At 35.2% G+C, this 18,021-nt stretch overlaps 2 protein-coding genes across 2 annotated transcripts; both read left to right on the top strand.

Annotated features, from left to right (window-relative positions):
• The first annotated feature begins 849 nt into the window (after positions 1-849).
• LOC145307033 (uncharacterized) lies at positions 850-5,912 on the top strand. The gene is made up of 5 exons (XM_080149371.1): positions 850-928; positions 1,284-1,355; positions 1,704-2,615; positions 4,185-4,268; positions 5,818-5,912. The coding sequence occupies exons 2-5, from the start codon at positions 1,292-1,294 to the stop codon at positions 5,910-5,912; spliced, it is 1,155 nt and encodes a 384-aa protein (XP_080005497.1). The 5' UTR covers positions 850-928; positions 1,284-1,291.
• A 3,467-nt stretch (positions 5,913-9,379) lies between these two features.
• LOC145307032 (uncharacterized) lies at positions 9,380-16,542 on the top strand. The gene is made up of 6 exons (XM_080149370.1): positions 9,380-9,466; positions 10,331-11,261; positions 11,520-11,884; positions 12,156-12,284; positions 13,848-15,004; positions 15,780-16,542. The coding sequence occupies exons 1-6, from the start codon at positions 9,380-9,382 to the stop codon at positions 15,874-15,876; spliced, it is 2,766 nt and encodes a 921-aa protein (XP_080005496.1). The 3' UTR covers positions 15,877-16,542.
• The last annotated feature ends 1,479 nt before the right edge of the window (positions 16,543-18,021 follow it).

Raw genomic sequence — 18,021 nt, 5'->3', positions numbered from 1 at the left:
AAAGCTACTGTGAAAATACGACAAAACGCCGCATAAGAGGCATTGTCACAAAAGTGACTATACCCAATCATTTTTTTGATAATGATATGTACAATTGATTTTGCATTGAATAAACTAGAAAGTGGAGGTGGAGCTTCTGTAAGAAGAAAGAAAAGGAATTTCATCTATAATGATAATCTTAACAATTGACTTTAATCATCTATAATACAAAGTAGAATGATGTCTGTCTGTCCTTCTGTGTGTCCCACAAATGTTGATAACCAATGAACCGGATTCTACTCTTTAGGGAATATACCTACCGGTCTGGTGTTGTTTTAAGGCTATTTTCTTGGGGGGTGTGACACCCAAAACCCCTCAAAAAAAAAATGAAAAATATCTCCCCACAAAAAAAAAATTTCTTTTATACCAAAATAAAAAAGGGGGGTTGACTAAACCCTCCCCCCCAAAAAAATTTTATTACTAGCAGATAACATCAAATAAATTATAAGAACATTATAATTTCCTTTTTGTAATGTTGTTGTTGATTTCATAATGAGCATGATGCTACATATATATGATGCCTTGTCAGGTGCGCAACAAATAGTAAGAGTAAGGAGAATGCCTTGGCCTATAAACAGCCGCAACTCACAACTATGCACAGTTAGGACTTCTCAGACAAAGGTCATGCAATTAAAGGGTTGGCTGTCTGATGGATGTTACTTAACCTTATATCCTTGGGTGTTAGTATTGCATCCCATTAAATGTGGATGATGCTCTTGATTCTCTAGATGATCACTTAAATTGAAGGAAAATCCCACCCTTACGAGGTAATGGGTAATACCATAATAGATGTTATTGAATGTCAGGAGTGAAGATGGCACCACTACAGCTGCTGCTGATAATGGAGACACAACAACTGCCCAGCCAACTACTGTCCCACCACCCAAGGAATAGATTCTTTTTTAATTTTATCTTTCTGATACAGGTTCAAGTCCATGGTTTATTGCGTCTTACTAGCAATTGGGGTATTAGGTAATCTAACACTTTGATGATGACTTGAGGTTGCTTTGGGTTCTAGACCTCTCCATGCACCAACACTCCACTATGACACGATGTGGTTCATAATTATACCGCTAAATCTTTCTGACAGTAATTTAATACTATCTATAGGATAAGATTGTCTATCTACAATCTACATGTGTGTCTACCTGAATATGCTATAAGAATATAAATATAAAATCATTTTTTCTTTCTGTATTTGCAACTCTGATCAAATATGTAAAAGAATCTCTGGAAATTTTAGGTAACGGATATGAATGATATCCTGCTACCACCTACCAAAGTGTACGGTATCAAAGTAACAAGACCAGGATCAGGTTTATTTCTTTATTCTCAAAGTGGGGGGGGGGATATAACATTATACTTACTTTATTCTTTTGTGTGTTATTTGCAGTGTTTTAATAGCTATATGTGCTTTGCCACTTTTGAATGCAATGACCAACAAGAGTAAAGGGAGTTGCTTCTTATCTCCCACTCCTAAACTCTAAACCATCTATATAAACTTTTTTTGGCTGGCTTTGTGCAATATTTAAACTCCCCATCGCCACCCTCCGCAAAAATATACATAAAAGGCTTTGAAGTTCTTGTAAATTGTCATCTTTGTCTTGGAATAAAAGTAGTGTATTATTTTACGGAATACCGTGTATATTACATCTTTATCTTAGGTGATGGAGGTTTGTGTATTTGTGACTCAACCAGCATTCAGAAAGTGAGAAAAGAATTCTCCTCAGCACGTGCTTGGGACGATGGGCTGCTGGACATTACCAGCCAGGCATTCCTCACAGTCAAGACTGAGGTTGAGCTTGATTTGAATTCAATCTACCAGGAGATTCCCTACTATGCTGGAGTGTGGGTCCTCAGGGCTTTCCAGTCATCTGCTTTGGCAGCAGATCCAGCTGGCAGCAGCAGAAAGAAACGTAGTGCAACAACTGCTTTTGAAACTGAAATATGGATCAACAATGACACACTTGCCGGAGTTGATAAGTATGAGTTTGGGGAAAACAAAACTACTCTTCAGGACCTTGGCTTCACACAGGAAAACTCTACAGTGAGTGAATGTGTGGTGGATGCTCGTGCTAAGCTGCGCCTAACTCCGCCACCTTACCTGACAATGCTTGGAGAATCTGACCCAGTTTCAGTTCCTGTTGGCTTACCCATCTACTATGAATGCAAGGCTTTCAATGAAATTCTTGACTCATCTGCCGCATATGTTGACCCTGATGGAGATTTAAAGTTTAACGTTATGTGTGGTCCAGATGGAACATTTGACCTGCCTGAGTGGCCAACTAGAGATAATTGTATTGCGCCCAACTTGTGTCTTACCGCTCCCCTGCCGCCGGTAGAAAGTAAGCTGGCATATCCTGTGGGAACAACAGAAGGAACTGACGACAACGGGGACCCTGCGTTGAAAACCAAAGTAAAGGAGAATGATATTCTGTACTACACCTGCGCTGATCCCTCCGGTGTGCTGAGCGATGGTAGAGGTAAAGCTGTGGAGCTCAAGTGTCCTGTGTATGTGCCACCCACCACAGCTCCGCAACCAACAACAGTTGCTGTCACAACTCCTTCTGCACAGGGTAAGTAACCACAACCATGTAGCACATGTAGTAATGGTGATCAGGCCCGACACCACATCATAACTAAAGATGTTAATAATGGTTCCTACTACTGCTGTAGTAATAGTTAGAGAAGAGGGAATGCCCTGGCCCATTAACATGCACAGTTAGGACTTCTCAGACAAAGGTCCTGCTATAAGAGTTGGATGTCTGTTGGATGTTTCTTAACCTAATATCCTTGGGTGTTAGAGTATTACAAGCAGATGGTGCTCTGGATTATCTTGCTGATTCCTTAAAAATTTAAGGAGAATCCTGCCCTTATGAGGTTACAAGTTAGGTAGCTAAGATACTTTTTGCCATTCCAAGGAAATGTTTATTAAGTATCCACTATTTGAGAGACATGGCTGTTTTTTTTAATATTCTTCTGACTATTTACTGTCCAACTCACTGTATCTATATGTCAGTTTTGTTATCAATTCATGTGTGGAGTAAAACCTCTCTGGTATTTTAATTCAATTCTAGGTACTTATAGAGAGAGACATATAGACATATTTATGGACAGATGTAAGTAGGATAAATATACAGACAGATTTACATAAAGAGAGATAGAGAAAAAGGTAGATATAGAGAGAGAGAGAGAGAGAGAGAGAGAGAGAGAGAGAGAGAGAGAGAGATTTAAGAGAGAGATTTAGAGACAAACAGGTAAAGAGAAAGGAAGATATAGAGAGATATAGATTTGAGACATACTGATTGACAGACAGACAGTTAGATTTAAAGACAGATAAAGACATATAGATAGAGACATACAGATAGAGAGACAGATAGATAAAGGGAAAGACAAAGAAATAAAAAGACACATTTAGATAAAGAGACAGACATAAAGAGGTACAGAAAGATAAAGAGAAGATTTAAAGACAGATAGAGATATAGACGGATAGATTTACAAAAAGACAGAGAGACAGACAGATGTATAGATTTACAGAAATATAGATTGATGGACAGTTAAAGGGAAAGATAGATAGATAGATATAGATAAAGAGAGATAAAGAAAAAGGTAGATAGAGATAAAGAGAGAGAGAGAGAGACAAAAAGATATAGAGATAGACATTTGGAGATATACTAATAGACAGACAGATAGATAGATTTACAGAAAGACAGATAGACAGATAGAGACATACAGATAGAGAGACAGATAGATAGAGGGAAAGACAAAGAAAGAAATAAAAGAGACATTTAGATAGAGAGAGAGAGAGAGAGAAGGGAGAGAAGAGAGAGAGAGCGAGAGAGAGAGAGAGAGAGAGAGAGAGAGAGAGAGAGAGAGAGAGAGAGAGAGAGAGAGAGAGAGAAAGAGAGAGAGAGAGAAAGAGAGAGAGAGAGAAAGAGAGAGAGAGAGAGAGAGAGAAAGAGAGATAGAGATAAAGAGACAGAAATAGAGAGGCATACATATAGACAGAAAGATACATTCTAGATAAACAATTTGAAAGACAAAGAAACAGACAGACAGAGAAATAGATAGTCATGTAGATTAAAAGACAGATTGAGAGAGAGAAAGTTTGATTGACAAGATTTCATTTTTATTATCAATTTCAGTTGGTGGTGTCGTAGTTGAAGGAAGTGGGGCTGGTTTAGTTGATGCAGTTACTACTGTTGCTAATATTGAAGGAGTTAATACAGGTGCAAAAAGAGAGTAATTTTTTCGACATATTTTCTATAAAGCTTTGTGCTTTTTTTGTCTGTAGTGAAAGATCTTGCGTTGGCAAGGGGGGGGGGGGTAAGGAGGGGGGCATTTTGGGAGCTACGGGGGGGGCAATCGCCCCAAGTGCACCCTTCGGTTCGCACCCCACTGCTAGTGTTAGACATCTGTTTATATTATTCTGTTTATATTATATTATATTATAACAATGATGACATTATCCATAAAACCGAAGCTCTGAATTTGCTCGGTAGGGCAAATGAACATAAAAACTGGTAGATACATTACAAGATACTGTTTAAAGACATACTTACATTTTAGGACTTGATTATGAAACAGCTTCTTTTATAATATTGTACATTGTTGTTCAAGGAATCAATATTTCAAATATCAGATGATTAGGATAAAGATATTATACAGAAAAATGTTGTCAAACTTAAAAATACTAAACAGTATCATTATGCAAAGTTTGAAGTTGATAGGGCATTTTTAACAGATAACTATTATGTGCAACGGACGGACGTAAGGGCCATAATAATTAAATGCTTTGCTCTTAAAACATGTTTTTTTCAATTGTATTTTTGGCAAAAAAAGTTCATATAAAAAAATCAATAATTTTAACACCTGTTTTTTTGGATAAGTTTTAGTTCTAAAAAACACTAAAAGATGTCCTGTTATAATTGTTAAGTATATATATTTGGATAAAAATAATTATATTTCAGTAACTTATTTATTATTTTGTAAGAAGTTTATATTTTATTTTGTTTGTTAATATAATTAATTGTTAATCAAATTATTCAGAATAAGTTTATTGTAAAAATAGATATATATTTTAATCTTAGTAAAAAGCAATGATGTCGTATTAATATGTTGATATTATCCTACTAGACTTACAGGTTAATTTTTGAAGTTTTCATAAGATAATTAATCTTAAAAGAAAACAATTAATTCAACAATTCTCACAAAATCAAGTTACAGTAAATTTTTGCTGGTTTACTGAATGTTCTCCTTTACAGAGAAGCCTCTCATAGGTCCAGGAAAGGATATATTCGCCCTCCAAAGAGAAATCGTCCCAAGGGAAAACCACTCCATAAAAAAAAACTAAGAAAACATAATCTTTAAATTTTCTTTTAAAAACTAAAATTGAAAGTGAATGGTCAACCTAACATTCTCTTTAGTGCCCCTAGAGGCCTCTAGGGATGTACGCGCTAGTAAGTCATATAAGATTAAAACCGGTTTAGTTAGCATTGAGATGCAGAAGGTATGGGCTAACAAAACTGGTTTTAATATTTTGATTGTACATTTTATATTCGCAGAAAACTGGATGTAATACAATACGATACATGATTTTTCAGTATGGCTTAGAACTGGTTCTAATCCACCAGATATTAATTGGTTTGGAAGCCATACTGGAAATATATTGCTCCTTGTTTGTGTTTTTAATTATCGTATCGTATTATAGACAGCTTTCCGCGGATATTATGCGGATAGCATGCTTAGAACCGGTTCTAATCCAGCGGATATGTTTAGGTTTAAGAAAGAAGAGAGAAGCAACTGTACCTGTGCAACAGTTCATCAATTTTGACAAGGAAGAACAACAACTTAATATCCCTAAATTAAAGTAACAGGATTTCTGTCTCTTTGTCCATCTGTCTTTCTGTCAATCTGTTTGTCTGTCTGTCTATCCGCCTGTCCATCTTTCCATCTGTCCGTATGTCCGTTTGTCTGTCTGTCTGAAGCTTAAGATCTCAGTAACCACTGAAACCAATTGGGTATTTACTAGTCCTGTAATTAGAATGGTACCCAAACTTATTCATTAGAATGGTACCCAAACTTATATAATTATAATGGTACCCAAACTTATACATTAGAATGGTACCCAAACTGGTACCCAAACTTATATAATTAATGTTGTTGTCCTAAACCAGGTTGAAGAATGGCCTATATGCATCTCACAGTGCCAGGATTGGCCAACTCCAGGCTTGTCACATTTTAGTGTCCAACTTACTTCTTTAAAAGCGAAGCTTTTCTATAATTAGGGTCGGTTCGTCCGTCCGTCCAAAATAGATAGCTTTTATTTGTTAATTTAGGCATGTTAGAATTGTGCTATCAATTTCAAACTTTACACGATGATTCCTGTAGTAGTTAGATACGATTTAGAAAGTCTAGCAACTCTATAATCATTACCAGAATGTCCGTACGTCCATTTTAAACATGTATATTTTTCTACTTTTTTAACAACAAATTTTTATGTGATCTAATTATCCTGTTGATCTGATTTTTGGTATATTGATTCCTAGGACAACAAAGAACAATATTATAAGCGAAGCAACCCTATAATCAAGTCCTAAAAGTGTAAGTATGTCAAAAAACATTATCCTGTATCAAACAATTTTTCAACAAATTTACTTACAATTTTGCTTCGACTCTTATACTTTTATATTCTGATTATTCAGTTTAGACACTATACAAGTGTTATTGTCCGTTTGTCCTACCGTTTTAGTGCTTTGCTTTTATGGATGTTGTCATCCTTGTTCAGTGAAAATCATTTTGTAAAATGTTCCTGAGATCGATTATTTGCAAAAATTATAGCTGTCTATAGTGCCCGAGTAAAGTGGGATATTTGTCACTGCTTTTGGCCTACCTGTTCTATTGTCGTCAGGAAATACCCCATACCCCATCTCTTTTCTAGGGGGTTTCTTTGACCCTTCACTTTCTCTTTCCCTCTACTATGACATCAATAGAATAGGTAGGCCAAAAGTGGTGACATTTTGCCGGGGCACTATATCTACTATTTTTAAATGCTGATAGCGGCCAAATGGTTGAACATATATCTTATACTTTGTAAGGCAGTATAAAGTCTTAAAAGTTCATAAATTTATTCAAACTAATCGATCCTATGAACATTATACCATGAACCGCAACAGATTCCCTCTATGACGAACACAGTAATAGTGTCTGACTGATTATGACGTAACAAAAAAAATTAGCCAATGAGAGGCCGTTATTGACCAATGGTAAAATTTATAGTGGCCTCTTATTGGCTAATTTTTATTGTTACGTCATAATTAGTCAGACACTATTACTGTGTTCCTCTATGACATACAAGGAGTGGCAAATGAGTAATACAATACTGCTGAACCGATATGGTTCTTATTTCCAATATAGCTTCTCATAGGTCCTGGGAAGGTTTTTACCTATTTTGAGGAGGATACCACCACCCTCGGATGAGAAATCGTCTCTAGAAAAAATAACAAGTAGTTTTTTTTTATTTCTTACATATTTCATATATCTCTGGTGTTTTTGGTCTGATTTAAATTTTTTTGTTATAAGTATACAGAATATAATTCACTTTGACCGTCAGTCTATCAGTCATCATACAAATAGAAATTTAAAAAAAAAGTGTGAGAAAGGTTTTGTGATTTTTCCCTCTTTATTTCAACACATGCTCTGATTTTTTGTGCTTTGTTACTTATGGATGTTGTCATCCTTGTTTATTTCCTTGTTTATTAACCCTTTTAAGAATTGCACTAAAATTGACACTGTCCGTTTGGCAGACCCATCTTTAAACTTGGTTCTTAGGAATAACAAGTCTGATCTTATTTATGAAAATATGGAGGTAAGATTGTTGTTTTGTTGACTGTAGGGTTCTTATATCCATATCCCAGCAAGAAAATCAAATTACTTTCGAACTACAATTGCGTTCGATTTCGAAGAGCCATCTTAAGGGATACGACAATGGCTGATAAATTGATGTACATATCCAATGATGATTCACAAAATTAACCCACCTGAAGACTACAATTAGCTGTTGGAACTTTTGGACACTTAACTTAATAAACAAACCAATCAAAATTCTATTAAAGTACCCAAAGTTGTTGAGCTAACGAATAAGAAAACATTAATAAACTTTTGGGACTAAAGTAAAATTGAGGATTAATATCTGGTGGTTTAGAACCGGTTCTCAGCCATACTGAAAAATTATGTCTAGCATTGTGTAATATATCCAGTTTTCTACAAATATGGTAATGTACAATCATAAGATTAAAACCAGTTTGTTTAACCCGCGCCCTCTGCCTCATTGGGCTAAAAAAAAAACTGGTTTTAATCTTATAATTGTACATTTTATATCCGTGAAAAGCTGTTTATAATACAATGCTCAAATAACTATTATTAAGATAACCTTTGAGTGTGCTGAGAATACAATTATGGTGGATGGAAACAGTACAATCAACATCACCTGCTCAGAAACAGGAACATTATCTATATATGGTCCTGGTTACCCCAAATTGTCGCTCAACATGTAGCACATCCGCTTGTCATCGCGGAGTGGTGATAGGTTCGAATCTCGGTCCAACACAGGCGTAAAAATGGTACATCAACATTATCTATATATAGTCCTGGTTACCCCAAATTGTCACTTAACATGTAGCACATCCACTTGTTGTTGTGGAGTTTATAGGTTTGAATCTCGGTCCAACACAGACGTTAAAATGGTACATTAACATTATCTATATATAGTCCTGGTCGCTCAACATGTAGCACATCTGCTTGTTGTCGCAGAGTTGATAGGTTCTAATCTCGATCCAACACAGCGTCATAACTAAAGACATTAAACTTTAGGGACTAATGTAATAAACAGCCTGTTGTCCCCTCCCTCTCTGCCAAATAATAGGTAATATCCTACCCCAAAAAGCATTAAAATAGCCAAAATAAGAAAAGTTGCGTTAGTTTCTCACCCCAAATAATAGATAATGACATTGAAGGTTTTCTGTCCCCCTCTGATTGGCCAAAATGTGTGGCAATATGCGATCCAAGTTCTGCAGAAGCAAATATTCCAGCAGGAAACAATACTTTATAAATCCGCATACAATCCGCTGATTTATAACCTGTTCTCAGTCCTACACTATCCGCACAATGTCAACGGAAAGCTGTCTATGATACTATACTATATATAAATATATAAAACTCAGGAATATAAAGGGATAATAATTGGGATTAGTGGCCACTTTTCACGATATTGGGACTGGGGCATAAAAATTAACAATCAGAATCTGCAATTTGAATTATGGATTTGGATTCTTGGTCCAAAATGGGTCTAAAAATTGTGCAGATTGTAGATTTCAGATTCGGATTGCCAGCCCAAATTGGAAAAGCATGTCATGATGTCTGTATTAAAGTATTGTGAACCATCTTTAAGATTTCAAGGATGAATACATCCATTGTTATTTCTTGACTGAGGATGAATGTTTAACCATGGATGAAATTGCTGAGAAAATGAAGGAAAAAAGTCATGAAATTTTTATGTGCTGCATTTACGTATCTACATTCTTCCTTTGCTACCATTATGAAGATTGGACAATGGGCTGTTTATTACAGTAATCAAAAAGTTTTAAATTATGTTTTCTTATTATTTACCAACTTTAGGGACTTTAGTAAATTTTGATTGAATGGCTATTTAAGTTGAGTGTTCAAACGTTTCAACCACTAATTTTAATCTACATAAGGGGTAATTCTGTGTATTTAATTGGGGATGTACATCAATTTATTGGCCATCATCTTATCCATGACAGAGACCTTATTCTAATTGATTACTTAAATATGCTGTACATAACATTTGCCTTATCCCACCCAATCTATTCGTAGGATAACTCCCTAACTGTTCTAAAATGTGCACATTGCCCCGTTTTTTATATTGCCATCCGTTAATTGCCTATTGGTTGGTACAAAACAAGCACAAATTACCAAACACTATTGGTTTAGGGGGGTAGCCAATAGGAGCCGTTCGCCAATGAAGTCATTTAATTAGGAAATGGTAAAAGTTGCATTATCCCTTTGAAAACTAGGCCATGACCTAATATATATGGCCAGGTTTCCTATCCCTTATCCCTGAACTTAATAAACTAACCAATCAAAATACACTTAAGTCTCTATAGCTGTCAGCACAACAACAATAGTCTATCAATTTTTAAAGAACTAGTAGCCATTTACTTACATGTATACTGTTTCATATATTCCATCTTTACTGACTTTCTAAACATAGGCTGCAGCCGCAGCACAGACAACAGCTGCTGTAACCTCAGCCCCTGCTGCAACTAATGCTCCAGGAGAAACCAATGCTGGAGGAGAAACAAACACTGGAGGGGAAACAAATACTGGAGGAGAAACAAATACTGGAGGAGAAACTAACACTGGAGGAGAAACAAATGCAGAAACAAATGCAGCTGCTGAAACAACTGCAGCCGCAGAGACTACAACTGCAGCAGCAGGCAGCCGGAGAAAGCGTGAGGCAGATGAAAACTCATTTGAAATTCAATATCTTGAAAATGAGTTTATCGCTTTCAAGTGCAAGAAAGTAAATTACACCATGCCTGCAAGATTTATACGTATGAAGTGCTTGGGTAATGGAACTTTCAAACAGTCAAGCATAAAATATCATGAATGTTATGAAATCACCACGACCACAACAACAACTACTACTACTACAACAGAACACCCTATTTGTCCAAAGTCAGCAATAAGAAAATATGAGGAAGAAGTAAAAGAGGGCAAGGAAGAATGCCACTGTAGATTTGACGAATGTCTGGAATACCAGCTGAATGAACTGCCCACCCCATATTCCCGCCTCAACATTGAGGAGCACTGCCCTGATTGGGCCAAACTTGTGTTTGACAACAAGACGGTGGATATTCACTGGATGTTCTCTGGCTGTGCCGCACCCGCAGATGCATCCATCAAAGAAATTGCTGAAAAGTATGATGTCAACAATGGTACCGGAGAAGTTTATGTTGCTAATCTTACCAGACACATAGCATTTAGAGAGGATATCAAGTGTATAAGGACTATCATCAAGAACTCTGTATTTGAGGAACCTGCAGAGCAAGTAACAACAGTGGCCAGTGCTGGAGGAGGAGCCAGAGCTGGAGGAGAAGCAAGTGCTGGAGGAGAAGCACAAGCAACAGCTGCCCCCTCAGGTATTTCCTGATATAAACGTAACAGGATGTCTGCGATATTGTCTGTTTGTACCTAATAATCTTGCTCATTGCTGAACTCATATAGTTATTATTTACAGCCTAGCTTCTTATAGGTCCTGGGAAGGTTTTAACTATTTTGAAAAGAGAAAATGCCCCTAGAAAAAAATGCAGGGAACATTAGACTGTACCCTAAATTTTTTTATCCATTGTCTTATCCCTTAAGATCTGTTGTCAATTTCTTAACAATTGTTCATTTAGGTGATACAACAGAAGCAGCAACCACAGCTGTTGAGACAACGGTTGCAGCTTCAGCAAGAAGAAAGCGGGAAGTGCCAGCTGAATGTGCTCAGATATTAACCATGACAAACGCCATACTCGACAACTCTAAAACAATCGAAGACTTTGTGATGAACATTGAAGACAATGAGGTCAAAGTTGGTCAAGTGTATGATCTTGATGTACGGACAAGTCAATGCTTGGGAAAAGCTCAGGAGCTTAATGATCTGGTTACTGTTATAGAAACTGTTCTAACTGCTCAGAAAAAGTTTCTGGATACTCTGGATGATGAGATTAGAAAGGAGGTTCCCTTCTGTGACCCTAGTGCAGTCACTACAGCTTCCCAGGTAGGATTATTTGCATTAGTTGCTTGTTAGTTGGGTGTTGGGTTTGAGTCTCACCAACCCTTGCTATACTAAAGATGTTAATGATATTACCAACTGTTGCTATGTTTGCTTAGGCCTGAGATGCCAAAGGCACCTGATAAAAAAAACTGATTTTAATCTTATGATTGTACATTTTTATATTCATAAAAAACTGGATATAATATGATGCTAGAACTGGTTCTAATCCACCAGATATTAATCAGTTGCATAACAATTTGGTAAAAATATTTAGGCCCCCCAAGAATCGACAGTTGCTGGACAGGCAGCTGCAGCAACAACTTCTGGTGACCAGGTGGCAACAACTGCAGCAGCTCCTCAGGAATGGATGTATTACATTGGTACCCAAAATTTTATTAAATTGGTATCCAAACTCTTTTTTGCATTGGTATCGGTAGTTCTATTAAATTGGTACCCAAAGTCTTATTATATTGGTACCCAAAGTCTTATTAAATTGGTACCCAAATTCTTATTACATTGGTACCCAAAGTCTTATTATATTGGTACCCAAAGTCTTATTACATTGGTATCCAAAGTCTTATTATATTGGTACCCAAAGTCTTATTACATTGGTACCCAAAGTCTTATTAAATTGGCACACAAAGTCTTATTAAATTGGTACCCAAAGTCTTATTACATTGGTACCCAAATTCTTATTAAATTGGTACCCAAAGTCTTATTAAATTGGTACCCAAAGTCTTCTTAAATTGGTACCCAAAGTCTTATTACATTGGTACCCAAAGTCTTATTATATTGGTACCCAAATTCATATTATATTGGTACCCAAATTCTTATTACATTGGTACCCAAAGTCTTATTACATTGGTACCCAAAGTCTTATTATATTGGTACCCAAAATCTTATTAAAATGGTATCCTAACTTTTTTTTGCATTGGTACTGGTAGTTCTATTAAATTGGTACACAAAGTCTTATTATATTGGTACCCAAATTCTTATTACATTGGTACCCAAATTCTAATTACATTGGTACCCAAAGTCTTATTACATTGGTACCCAAAGTCTTATTACATTGGTACCCAAAGTTTTATTACATTGGTACCCAAATTTTTATTACATTGGTACCCAAAGTCTTATTACATTGGTACCCAAAGTCTTATTACATTGGTACCCAAATTCTTATTACATTGGTACCCAAATTCTTATTACATTGGTGCCAAAAGTTTTATTACATTGGTACCCAAAGTCTTATTACATTGGTACCCAAAGTCTTATTACATTGGTACCCAAATTCTTATTACATTGGTACCCAAAGTCAATTTACATTGGTACCCAAAGTTTTATTTCATTGGTACCCAAATTTTTATCAAATTGGTACCCAAAGTCTTATTACATTGGTACCAAAATTTTTATTACATTGGTACCCAAAGTCTTATTACATTGTACCCAAAGTCTTATTACATTGGTACCCAAAGTCTTATTACATTGGTACCCAAATTCATATTACATTGGTACCAAAATTTTTATTACATTGGTACCCAAAGTCTTATTATATTGTACCCAAAGTCTTATTACATTGGTAACCAAAGTCTTATTACATTGGTACCTAAAGTCTTCTTAAATTGGTACCCAAAGTCTTATTACATTGGTACCCAAAGTCTTCTTAAATTGGTACCCAAAGTCTTATTACATTGGTACCCAAAGTCTTCTTAAATTGGTACCCAAAGATTTATTACGCTGGTACCCAGAGTCTTTTTACATTGTTACCCATGTGGATATCATAACAGAAGAAAAATTATCATTAATTTTGGTTGAAATTTCCCCTGGCATTTATTGGTTGGGATGTTTATTCAAAATGGAAGGGAGGGAATGGGGGAGATTGTTATTTTAGCCAGCTACAGAATTCACTTTTTTACAGAACATGAAAATCTAGTGTAAGATTCAAGTAATAATAAATCCATTAACTCAGGAGTCAAATGAGGGGTCAGAAGTGACTGAAGCAGCACCACAAGAGTCAGCTGAGGGGTCAGGAGCAACTGGAGCAGGTACAGAAGGATCAGGAGGAGGAGTTGCCAGAAAAAGAAGAGCAATTTCTGCCAGAATTAAAAGGAATACTGAAGGAAGTGGCAGTGCTGAAGGAAGTGGCAGTGCTGAAGGTAGTGGAAATACTGAAGGTAGTGGAAGTGAAACTACTGCAGCAGCCCCAACAACTGCTCCTCCCACAACAAAGGCTCCTACAACAGTGACTACAGAAGCTGTTAATACCACACTCCCTCCCACAAAGCCCTGGGAAGACTGGCTGAGTATACCTGACTGTATCCCACTACCCACCACAACTGTGCGACCAACAAATGAGACGGACAACTCAACCTTGATTGATGCCACAAGTGATGAGCAAGTCCAGAATGTCAGAAGAAAGAGACATCTTATGAGGTACAAACGCGATATTCAGAAGGTCTGTGACTCCAATATTGTCTTTGGAGTTGTTATCAAGTCAGCAGATAGCTGGACATTTGAGGTGAATGTGTCGCGGTGTAATTGTGGGAATGTATCTGAGGAGTATCAAGATTATGGTCATGAACCTGGCAGCACCGAGAGGACCAATTATTATCCTGGAGAGCACTTTGTCTACTATGCAACCACTTCAGACCCATGGAATGCTGCCCTGCAAAATGAAAGAACAAGCATTTACAAGACCTGGATGAAATCTATTCAAGATGAAGTTCCACTTCTAGTAAGAGCATCTGAGTTTGAGCCCCACCTGAAGCCCAACATAACATTTATTGGATTCAGAAAATCTGAGGGAGGATTTATTTCGGGTGTGTTCAACATAACTATCCGCAGGCCCCACTGGGACAACCCCGAAAGATTTTCACGAGCAATGAACCAGATTTGTGATGAATACAACATGGATAACTCTAGTGGAGTTTTTGGCCAAGATTATGAAGGGTGGGTTAAACACAAGTTTATTAACCATCGTCTCATCCACATTGATGATTTTGTTCCCCCAGAAGAACAAGAACAAAACATGAACAATGCAAATTTGGCCAGCAAATATGAAGTGGAGGAAGAGTTGGATGAGAGACAGTTGTTCAAGTTGGCAAGGGAAGAAGATTCAGACCTAAGGTAAAGAAAACTGGCAGACATTATATTGCAGAGATCTAAGGGGATAGGACAATGGCTGACTAATTGATGTACATCACCAAGGATTTTACACAAAATTATTCCTTATGTAGATTACAATTAGTGGTTGAAATGTTTGAACACACCAATCAAAATTGACTAAAAGTCCCCAAAGTTCTTGAGCCAACAAATAAGAAATCATTGATATAAGACTTTGGGGACTAGTTTAATAAACAACGCCAGTGTCCCATCTCTCTCTTCCTATTCCTCAATCTATCTATCAATTAATTGGTCAAGCTTATAATCATTCTATCAATCAATCTATCCATTGATCTATCTATTGATCTATCTATCAATCTTATTATCATTCTATCAATCAATCTATCCATTGATCTATCTATTGATCTATCAATCAATCTATCCATTGATCTATCTATTGATCTATCAATCAATCTATCCATTGATCTATCTATTGATCTATCTATCAATCTTATTATCATTCTATCAATCAATCTATACATTGATCTATCTATTGATCTATCTATCAATCTATCCATTGATCTATCTATTGATCTATCTATTTATTAATCTATCTATCAATCTATCTATCTATTTATTAATATATCTATCAATCTATCTATCTATCTATCTATCTATCTATCAATCTATCTATCAATATATCTATCAATCTATCTATTGATCTATCTATCCATTGATCTATCTATCCATCTATCTATTGATCTATCTATCAATCTATCTATCTATTCATTATTTGTAGATGGGCTGCATTACCAATTGCAATACTATTGATAGTTCCAATTCTGGCCTACCTTCTGTTCAAATCTAGACAATGTATGCTCAAACAATGGTTCTAGACAGATTAAGCTGTATGAATAGTTATTTTCAGTATTGCTTTGATCAGAACCGGTTCTCAGCCATACTGAAAAATCATGTGTAACATTGTATTATATTCAATTTTATATGAATATAAAAATGTACAATCATAAGATTAAAACCAGTTTTTGTAGCCCTTGCCTTTGGCATCTTGGGGCTAAACAAACTGGTTTTCATCTTATGATTGTAAATTTTTATATATGTAGAAAACTGGATTTAATACGATACATAATTTTTCAGTGTGGCAGAAAACCAGTTCATATCCACCAGATATAAATCGGTTACAAGGGGTACTAGAAAAAAATCTTAAATATATACCTATTGTTTTTTATTAAAAAAATTTAAAATAGCAAAAAATCAAAAATATAACTTTTTAGTTTGTTTTTAGGTTTTAGTCTTTAACTTTTATTTCGAACAGATTATTTTTTTAAAAATTACTACAATTCAATGAATCAAAAAAAAGCTTTATTCAAATTTTAATTGCAATTATATTTTATTTTTTTTATTAAATATGTGATATTTAAATGGTTTTCTTACAGTTTAAAATAAGATTTTGAATTTAGGTTTTTATTCTGTTCAACCATAAACCATAATATTAAAAAAATATAAAAATTTTATTATTTGTTTCAAATATATATAACACTAGAGTTGGCTCGATATAATTATCTCCCTATTGGCTAGTTTTCTATATGCATATCTATTTCTCAATAAATCTATTTTCCTCACCTGGCATTACTATTTAAAAGAAAGTAAATATTTAATAATTTAAATGATTTTTTTAAATTATATTTTTTTCTTTACATTACCATCACCAAAGGGTTAATGATGATGATTACAATTTTAGTTTAATATTTGAACACACAAAATGTCGCCACAATCGAATTCTTTTAAAACATAGTTTTCTTAAATTTATCATATTATAAATTTAAATTTTCTTTTTTATGATTAGAAATTAAATACATCAATATAAGGTAAATAGCAACATGAAATGAAAAAAATGAATTTATTTTTAATAAAGTAAAATAATGGGTCTTATCGTTCTGGGCAATGAGAGTTTATTATGGATTATTGGAGCACTATGAGTTTTAATCATATATTCCTTGGAAAACTTGAGCTCGTTTATAGACATTTATTTCCTATATAGATCTAACATGGATCTTGAAGCAATTAAGCAGGCCGTTTTGTACATGTTAAAAATTGGAAGATTTCATTAAATAAAAGTAATCACAAATATACTTAGTAAATAACAGTGAATAAATATTTATATTTATATTTTGTTAAAATAAATTGTACATTATATATAGTTTTATAAAAATACTGTTCTACAAAAAATACTTATTAGACTGATATGCTTTTAGCTCATCATATAGTTAAACGCCCCTAGAGACCTCTAGGGGCACTTGATGGTAGTGGTTGGGGGTAAGTAGACCCTTCACTTTTCAGTAAAAAAATGGGAGGGGGGTCCATTAGCCAAAATGACCTATAAGAAGCTTCAGTGTAAAGATGAACCTTATTGGTTCAGTGGTTAGCGAGATCCTTCAGTACGCAAAGACAGATATACATACTGGTTCTTTAATATAAGGATAGGAGTACCTGGAGTAGCCTCTAGAATTTAGCTGGGGAATTCAGAAAAATAGCTTAAAACCACCCCAAGATATTTATAAGGCTTCCCTAAAAAGTACAACCAATTCGGGGGGGGGGGGGTGGAGGAGTGTGGTAATTGTTTTTGAGACAATATCTTTTTAGAGTTATTAGTTATAAACTTTCCCAGGACCTAAGAAAAGTAAAGAAGAACCATATCAGTTAAGGCGTTTAGTGACGTTACAACCAAACAGACAGACAGACAGACATCCAGGTACTTTTATACAAGGATAGTTTAAGACAAATCTACGCCTTTATGGGTGTTTTCTTGTTTTTGTGAAGATGGTTTTTATCATCCATTAATTTGATGTTTAAGTTAATGCCATCTTTCCGAAGCACCTAAATCAAATAAAAGTTTTACAAAGGAATAATTATTTATCCCATTATATTATAGACAGTGTTCCACGGTTATTAACATGGAAAATTCTAAGATTCAAACCAGGAGAGCCTTTGACCCCTTGGTCTAACAAAACTGGTATTAATTA

The sequence above is a fragment of the Acartia tonsa genome, chromosome 15 (genome assembly GCF_053477335.1).
Source record: "Acartia tonsa isolate MP-2025a chromosome 15, ASM5347733v1, whole genome shotgun sequence".
In the NCBI taxonomy this organism is placed as follows: domain Eukaryota; kingdom Metazoa; phylum Arthropoda; class Copepoda; order Calanoida; family Acartiidae; genus Acartia; species Acartia tonsa.
This window is presented reverse-complemented; position numbering and strand designations above follow the sequence as displayed.